The sequence below is a fragment of the Triticum aestivum genome, chromosome 6A, assembly GCF_018294505.1.
Source record: "Triticum aestivum cultivar Chinese Spring chromosome 6A, IWGSC CS RefSeq v2.1, whole genome shotgun sequence".
Taxonomy (NCBI): domain Eukaryota; kingdom Viridiplantae; phylum Streptophyta; class Magnoliopsida; order Poales; family Poaceae; genus Triticum; species Triticum aestivum.
This window is the reverse complement of record NC_057809.1, coordinates 483,059,271-483,068,219: the sequence shown is the minus strand read 5'-3', so window position 1 is coordinate 483,068,219 and position 8,949 is coordinate 483,059,271. Positions and strand designations below refer to the sequence as shown.

The 8,949-nt window shown below is 47.8% G+C and overlaps 1 protein-coding gene across 13 annotated transcripts; it reads left to right on the top strand.

Annotated features, from left to right (window-relative positions):
* The first annotated feature begins 2,041 nt into the window (after nt 1-2,041).
* LOC123128007 (protein REVEILLE 6) lies at nt 2,042-6,467 on the top strand. Of its 13 annotated transcripts, none has more exons than XM_044547897.1 (10): nt 2,042-2,419; nt 3,323-3,380; nt 3,616-3,739; nt 3,843-3,965; nt 4,047-4,169; nt 4,417-4,526; nt 4,938-4,997; nt 5,322-5,610; nt 5,849-5,955; nt 6,047-6,467. In XM_044547897.1, the coding sequence occupies exons 1-9, from the start codon at nt 2,262-2,264 to the stop codon at nt 5,881-5,883; spliced, it is 1,080 nt and encodes a 359-aa protein (XP_044403832.1). In that variant the 5' UTR covers nt 2,042-2,261; the 3' UTR covers nt 5,884-5,955; nt 6,047-6,467. The 13 variants fall into 13 exon arrangements, with proteins under 13 accessions (XP_044403832.1, XP_044403831.1, XP_044403833.1 ...); XM_044547896.1 differs by having other exon boundaries at nt 6,035-6,467; XM_044547898.1 differs by having other exon boundaries at nt 2,043-2,419; nt 4,050-4,169; nt 6,035-6,467.
* The last annotated feature ends 2,482 nt before the right edge of the window (nt 6,468-8,949 follow it).

Here is an 8,949-nt window from a genome sequence, read left to right as displayed (position 1 = left end):
TCAGCATCGTCGTCAGAGAGAAAAAGCATGGTAGCATAGCCGTCGCGAAAGCACCAACCAAACTTTTCATATATGCCCGCTCTGGCCCACCCCAAACGGGCATCTTTTTATCCGAATTCTATCTGCTTCGGTCGGCAAAACGAACGCCTCTTGCCGGGTTTGGCTGCCCGTCGGTCGGTGCAAGCGCGCGGCGTCATTCTAAACTTTATGTCCGTGCTAGACTTAAAAAGAAGGAAAAAAAGACATTGCAGAATAGCTTAAAACATAAATATATAACGATAACTTAATTAAAAAGTTTACAATAGTCACGACCCGCACATAGTACCTAAGTTGAAATTAAAAGAAAACACAAAAAGGTAGATCAGCCGCCCACGCGCCGCCGATGCCGTCGCCTTCTTCGGGCACCACAGTCCTCGTCGCCATCGTCCCTAGTGAGGTTACGAAGGTGGCGTCCAGAGGTGGGGCGGCGGCCTCCAAAATGGGGCGAGCGCGTCTTGTGCAAGCTGCGGTGGTGGTGGCGGTGGCGGCGGCAAGTTGCATGGCACTGTGGTCATCCACGACCACGACTGCTCGTACAACACCTGGTTCCAGGCCGGGGTGGGCGGCCGGTCCTCCATCACCTCCTGCTTCACCTCCAGCTCTGACACGTAGACGTCTTCGACGGCCGAGAGCGCTAGCATCTCTTCCAGCCCCTCCCATTGCTTCTCCTGGCTACGCTTGTACTCCTTCTCAGAGTCCTCCATCACGACCTGCACCAGCCGCTCCTCCTCCTCGGCCGTCATGGTGGGAGGTGGCGGTGATAGTGGCGACGGGGAGGGAGAGGGCGTCGGCTTCAGGCCGCACACCCGCATGCGGCCGCACACTCTGGACGGGCTCGCAACGCGCACACGAGGCGTGCGGGGCGGGCTACGAGCACAACCCGCAAAGAAAGTTTGTTGGTGCATGTCGTGCTCGTCCTAAAACCATGTGTCCCAGAGGGGCGAGTCGACGCCGTAGCGCCAGTCGGCGAGGTATGAGCGCGAGATCCGTGCGCGACGGCGGGCGGTCTCTTGGAGGCGGGCGCGGCCGCTCGCGGGGACGGGGGAATGGGCACCCGATCCTGGCTCAATGCCATCCATTGGGGAGGTGGGCATCAGACCATGGCAGCGGGGTGCCGGTCTCCCAGTACCGGTGGCAGATGTCGACGTTGACTTACGGTCGAAAGCGTGGCACGGCAGCCGGAGGTAAGGTGGAGTGGGTGGCCGCGCTTCCAGACAAGACGGACGACGACCACCGCCTCATGGTCGTGCTTGGCCTTCCTTGCAGGGCACCCACTTCCAGAAGCCCATGGACGACGGAGAGTGAGGTGTGGAGCTGCGCTAGGCTAGCTTTGCTGTCTGGGAGGGAGGGAGCAATGGTGTGGACACGTGGGAAAGTGGAAGTGGGCTGGCCAGTCCATAGATTCGCCATAAAAGAGGACACGGCGGATGGCGGTTCTGTGATTGACCCACGGGCTCGCCCATTCGTGTGGATTAAATGGGGTCGGTGGGGGGTAGTTGGACGACCGACATGCAAGCCCGAGACGGACGACGAGAGGATGCGTGTGCGTTCATTCAATCATAACCCCCGATCAAATTTTGCGTTCGAAATGGGTCGAGCCGGAGACATATTTTACGGATGGGTCACACGTCGAACCGTCTCATCAGTCAAAACGGACACACCCGAAGGGTCGTGCGTTGGGGCTAGCCAGTCGCCTTTGACGCTTGCTTACTCAACCGTGCTCCGCTTAAAAAACAGCGCGCGGCGAGCGGACGCGAGCAGCCAGCCACATGAACGAGCTCGGCGTGACGCCGGCGGCCAGCAGCAGCAGCAGCGGAGCCGAGAGCGACCCCGCGTGTGTGGTGGGGTGGGGGTGGGGGGGGGGGGGGACGTGCGGGGCGCAAGTGGGCCTTCCGCCCGCGCAGCGCAGCCACAAGAGCGCGCGCCCCGTGGCCCACGCGGCGGGGCCCGCGCACACTCTCTCTGCCCCGCAACCAAAACGCGCGGCCAAAACCCCGCACGCCCACCCTGCGGCGCCACCACCCACACACTCCCACCCAACCCGGCCCGGCGCCACACCGCGACGCGACGCAAAGCAGCCACCACGCAGGCGGCCGCGGCCGTGCTACGGACAAAAGCATCCCTCTCCATCCCCCGGTCCAGCAAGCGAGAGACCGGCACCGGCACCGGCACCCAACGGGACCTGGCACGCCGCGCGCCCTCTGGCCTTCCGTGCGTCCCCCATGGTCTCCACGAACCCGCCGCCGCCGCTGTCCGAGGCGGCCGCCGCCGCGTCGAGCGACGACGCCAGCAAGAAGGTGCGGAAGCCCTACACCATCACCAAGTCGCGCGAGAGCTGGACGGAGCAGGAGCACGACAAGTTCCTCGAGGCCCTGCAGCTGTAAGCAGACGCTGAACTGTGGTGCTCCACGATTTTCTTCCCTTCCCCTTTTGTGCTTCTCCACGGTTTTCTTCCCTTCCCCTTTTGTGTTTCTCCGCGCAATTCCATTCTCTCTGTTTGAACTTGCAAATGGGCTGGAAAAACTGATTCTATTACTATCAGTTTCAGAAATGAAATTGGGGGGAACCCCTTAATTCGAAGGAAAAAAATTAGTCCATTCGCGCTTGGCTCAAAACTTCGCATAGCGTCCATGTTTCTGTGATCTTTGGGCCAACGATTGGATATATTTTTTTCTAGCCTTTTTGATGTGTTAGTTAGCTGGCGCTAATTATTATTTTTGTGTCTATAGTGTTTGCTGAACTTAGCTTCTTTGTTCGGTTGTTTAAAGTTTGATGATGATAGATCACTAGCATACCAACGTTCCTTCTGCAATTGTATTGCGTTTTTATAGACATTTTTTCAGTGAAGAGCATAATTTTTCAAGCCATAAATATTTACTACAAAACGTCTTATATTCCGGTACAGAGGGAGTAGAATTTAGTAAGCATTCCTACAACTCGATTACCCAGAGTCTCATACGCACCATCATTTATGTACTGCTCCCTCCGTTCACAAATATAAGACGTTTTGGATATTTCAATATGGACTAAAACGTGTCTATATACATCCGATTCACAAAAAAGTTGGAAAATCTTATATTTGTGAACGCAAGGAGTAGGTCTTTTTCAGGATGCATAGGTAAAATAGTCTTCGTTCAGGTGTACCGACAAATGTGTTTTTTGTGCGGATAATTTGACAGTCACTGTAGTTGAATTCACCTATATGTGTTGAAGATTTGATAGTCAATTACATAAGATTTCATCTTAATGTGACATTAATCTGGAAAACCTGGGTTCTTTTCAGCTTTGATCGTGACTGGAAAAAGATAGAAGCTTTTGTTGGTTCGAAGACTGTCATCCAGGTATTTGGATAATAAACTGAAAAATCAAGTGAAATTATGATCAATTTGCACCACAATCCCAACATAATGGACCACCTTACTAAACCTTACAAATGGAGATGTCTGCTGCTTTGTAAACAACCGATGTCTCCTCGTTTTTCTGTGCAAACATTGCACATGCGCTTGGATCAATTTTCCTGGCAATGGCTTCTCCGGTAGAACCATTTTCATTTTACATATTAACTTGTTTTTGCAGATAAGGAGCCATGCACAGAAGTATTTTTTGAAGGTTCAGAAAAATGGAACCAGCGAACATGTCCCACCTCCACGACCAAAGCGTAAAGCTGCCCACCCATACCCTCAGAAGGCCTCCAAAAATGGTGAGTCATCGAACTTAGTTTTACAAGTAACAATTTTACATTATCATTTTATCGGTGCCTCTCTATACCGACAGTTGCTTCACTATCTTCTCTTGTCTTGCAGAGTCAGGATATGCCCTGAAGACAGATCCATCTGCCATGCTTAGAAATTCAGGAATGAACGTGGCTGTTTCTCCATGGACCCACAATTCTATCCCACCAGTTGTTGCCTCATCTTTCATGAAAGGTTTGTACTCCAAGGTGCCCCTCCTCTATAAATAGTCGAAGTGTACTCTTCGTCAGTTAATCCTTGCCTCCTTTCGCTCAGAAGATTTAGGTGCTGGGTCTATGGGTCCAAACATTTTTTGCTCAAGCAGTAGTGAAGGCCCTCCAAGGGCATGGCAATCTGGTGAAACCAATGACCAGATAAATCAAGTTCCGTCACTCCGCAGTCAGTACCTCTAGTCTTTAGATACTTCTGATAGTCTATTTGTTGACTTTTGCAGTTCTGTTCTAGTATTTATAACACGTGGTTCCTTCGTTGGAATGAATAAATAGGATAAAGAAATACTTACAGCTCATTCATCCATAGATTTTACTGTACTGTTATCGTGGCTTTTGTCACAGGACTGCTTTATTTTTTTATCTGACCTGCCATTTTAAGCTCCTTTAACCCCCTCTTTCAAATTTTGATACAGTTATGCCAGATTTTGCTCAAGTATACAGCTTCTTAGGCAGTGTTTTCGATCCAAGCACAAAGGGCCATTTGCAGAAACTGAAGGAGATGAATCCAATTGATGTTGAAACGGTATGTGAATCGTTGATATACTAGGTTTTCTTCTATTCATAAAGAAATTGACCATAAGCATAGCTTAACTAAGGCTATGGTTGTATTGTTGCATTGCCCAATTTCTCCTCCAAAATAATTGCTTTGTCAAATCAAGAATTTATAAATCACAAGAGTAAATACTCTTCGGCTCTAAAATTTCTTATGTCCGGCTTATGCAGAAAGCTCCTGATTTAAGCATAGCAAAAGTCTATATGCATGTTTAGTTTTTAAGCATTGCAACAAACTGTATATGCTTGTTTTGTCATCATTTTAACCATTTGTGTTATGTCGAAACTAATTCATGGCATGTTGAATTCATATTTTCTCGAATAATAATGGTTTGAAATGTCTACTTCTCATCAACTGACATTTGTGCCTTTTGATCTCTAGGCACTGTTGTTGATGAGAAATCTCTCCATCAACTTGACCAGTCCTGATTTTGAAGATCAAGTAAGTAGCTATCCAACATTTCGTTATGCTATAGATCATATTTGCACTAAATTGTTCACTGCCTTTTCATGTTACCAGCAGTTGTTATAGCTTATAAGTCAAGCTGTTGTAGTTTTTATTCAGAACTTCAGTGCATATTGCCATGCTTGTTTCTCTTATTGATAGACCTTTCTTTACTATATCTGAGATCTGAAAGTTAATGCTAGTAGCAGAGCTATCTCATGCGTTATGCATGTATTGCTGTATGTTAACAGTTATTATGTTCTATGGTGGTGTCAAGGTAACCAGTTTAATACATCCCGTAAATGCATATTTGATGGGCAGGCAGTCAGTTTCAGATGTTTAACTCCTTATTTGGTCAGTAGCAGAAGTTATTTCTTTCCTATAAAGAAACTGCAGAGGATTTCAACAGCATGCTCGTGTCTTCTTGAACTTGGGTGTCTCTTCACACACTGTGCTTCTAGCAGGGTTTGCCCAATTGCCATGGTTTCTGCCTTTCTGGTACTGTCAGTACAACTTGTTGCCACTGTGCAGAATGACTGGAATATTTGGGCAGCTATCATGTGTCTAGAGTCATCATGTTTTGCAAACTTTCAAAATTATCAGAAATTTGGTATGTGCTGATACCCGTTTCTTCTGCAAAATCGAAAAGGACCAAATTTAATTTGTATTGTAAGTAGTCAACCTTTAAGGGAAAATGTGTCTCTTAAGCATGTTGGGCCTGGAAAGTAAGAAATGATTTAAACTGATACTCAACTCCAGCATTCGTATTAGTTCCATTACCTGTTCAGAAATTAAATTGTTTTAATCTGAAAAGGGAACTAACATGTATCCTATGCAACATAATACAGAGGAAGTTGCTGTCTTCGTACAATTCCACCTCTGATGGGCTAGAGCTAGGGAGCTCCAGAAGCTCACTTCTTACGGATAATGCATTGAGCCTTTTTTGATAGTTCATGTAAGTCTTCCATCTTGTTTCATTTTTATCTATCCTTTGTAGTTTGCACGATTCACCGGCAATTATGTAACTGTTTCAGGATTAAATGCAGATGGTGCTGCCTATAGTTTCATCTTGATCTCTGAATAGGGGGTTTTCCTGGAGCACCCATGAAGGCGCTTGCACCATTGTATTTCTAGCTAGCTTCGAACCGTAGAATGTGTAAGGGTGCAACCATGTACAGTTGGCTTCCATAAGGTGAGATCTGTCTATAGCCTGATGTGTATATATTTTTGCCCCGAAGCGTGTACCTTTCCTCCCCCGGTACCTTGGCGCGGATGTTGCTTCCGTCAAAGCTTGAAAGTGCTGTTCTTAGTGATAGTAAATGGAAAGGAAATTTTGAGTAATGTTGGTTACTCCCTTTTCCCTCCATTGAGTTCAGTCGGTGATGTCGTTTTCGTTTCCGTGTCTGGCAAGATACTGTCCCGTGTGACCATGACATAAGCATAATACTCCCATCTGCTGTCTGTTGAGAATTGCTTTCAGTTGAGGTTACCATAAGCAATTCAGTTGGGGTTATCATAAACGCGGCTTATTTCCGCATGGATTCGTGTTTCTGTTATGCATTGCGTATGAGCCTTTACTAAAAATATATTCTGAACGAGAAGGTGACTTGTGCACTTGCCATTTAAGTTCTGTAATGAGAAAGAACCCAGAACCATCGCATTTGTGTTATTGTACAGACTGGCCTATACTCATATTCTGCTATACTCCATATATATCGATTCAATTTATTTTCTGGTAATTTTAGATAACCAGAGTAAGTTTAACCAAAAATGTACTACTCCCTCTGTTTCTAAATATAAGTCCTTTTAGAGATTCTAATAGGGACTACATACACGAACCAACATGTGGTTGGATGGTCATGAGGACAGTGGTATCCTGAGCCCATCATGGTTTAAATTCCGGTGCTCGTATTTATCCTGGATCATAGGGGTGAGTGTATGCGCTTTTATATGAATGTCTGCGTCTGTACTTTGTTAAAAAAATAGGGACTACATATGAAGCAAAATGAGTGAATCTACACTCTAAAATATATGTCCATATACATCTGTATGTTGTCCATGTTGAAATCTTTAAAAGGACTTATATTTAAAAACAGATGGAGTAGTTTGCATGCGACTAGAAGGAATTAACTGAATGACCGGGCGTCTGAAAGATCGAATCGACAAAGTACTTTTGTAGTTAATGTTTGATGAGAAGGAAAAAAGGAAGCATGATTGACAAAGGAATTACATTCTGCCGTGCGCTTTTAGCGGTTGCCCTGTGTTTGCCGTTGGGGGATGTGCCCGGGGATTGGGAGAAATTCATGGACGGCAGCGGCGACGCTTTGCGCCGTTTTCCATCTTGATGACGTTGTTTTGATCCCCGGTCTATCCATGTGGCTGCGGGTGGCTGATTTTCAGTGTGTTCTTGGAGGAGCGATTGCGGCAGCGTTGCTCCCATGCAGCGAGATGGGACTAAACCAGCAATCGCAGCGTCTCATGGTTCTTTGGACAGTTTTTTTTGGCAGGTACATACAAGCAGACTACATCGGGGTCACGCTACAAAAAAGAAGCCCACAAAAGAGTTTGTCAAGTTTGGGCCTTCCAAGCAGATCGTCAGCTTGGCCTATTATTTTTTCTGGTGACGAACACACCCCAAATCCTATTTGGCGCCCTCATGGTCGGTTATTGGCATTTCCACAAACCAGCTGTCACGGTCCGGCTGATTGCCGCGCAGGTTGTAGTCGTGGTTGGTAGGAGGACGAGGGCAAAGCCCTCGTTTGCCTATGGTTGGAGAAGGGGGTGAGGAGGGGCGCCGTGGGCGCAGGAGCAAGGGAGGAGAGGTTGTAGGATATTCTGGACTTCCGTTTATTGATCCAAGGGCTGGCTATATATAGCCTAATTACAAGACAATACCTTCTTCGGGACTAAACCTTTTCAATTAATACCCAGACTCCTAATCTAAAAAGACTATAATTAAACTAGGACATATCTTTAGGCAGGTGTAGGGCCGGCCCGCACAGGTCCCTTGCGCCTATAGGGCTGGCCCCACATGACATCTCCCCCTCCATTCTGAAACAACTCGTCCTCGAGCTAGAAGCTTGGATAACGTTCGCGGAAGGTTGTAACATCCTCCCATGAAGCAGCAGACGCCGGCTGGCCCTCCCAGTGAATGAGCACCTGTTGGATACTGCGGGCAATACGAGCACGCAATGCTTGGACAGGGGTTGGATGTACTCGACCCTGAAACAGAGGTGGAAGCATCGGCGAAACTTCCGGCGGTGGACCATGGTACTTCTTTAGGACCCCGACATGGAAAACATTGTGAATGCGGGCGCGTGGGGGCAGCTCCAAACGGTAAGCAACCGTATCGATTTTAGCGAGCACTTTGAAAGGCCCATAATATTTGGGAGCCAATTTCCCTTTGGTGCCTACTCCAAGGAATGACGTCGGCCGGTGCTGAAGACGAAGCCAAACCCACTCCCCAACATCAAAAGAAAGGGCCCGATGCTTATCATCATCGTAATGCTTGTACTGTTGTGCTGCCTGAAGGAGACGCTCACGGATGTCGTGTAAGAACTGATCGCGATCGACGATCTGCCGTTCCACCGCCTGATTGCGAATCGCGCCCGGCGTATAGTCCTGGAATGAGGAGGGATCCCATCCATAAACCACCCTGAAAGGTGTGTCCTTCAACGCTGAGTGGTATGAAGTGTTGTAGCAGTACTACGCCCAAGGCAACCATTGGAGCCACTGCCATGGGCGATCCCCAGTTATGCAACGAAGGTACATGGTGATGACGCGATTGACGGCCTCAGATTGCCCATCAGACTGCGGATGGAAGGCCGAACTCATGTGCAAGCGTGTCCCCGCAACGGCAAATAGAGCCTTCCAAAAGCCCGAAGTGAACACATCCCTGTCCGAAACAATGGATGTGGGAAACCCATGAAGTCGGGCAATGTTGGAGAAG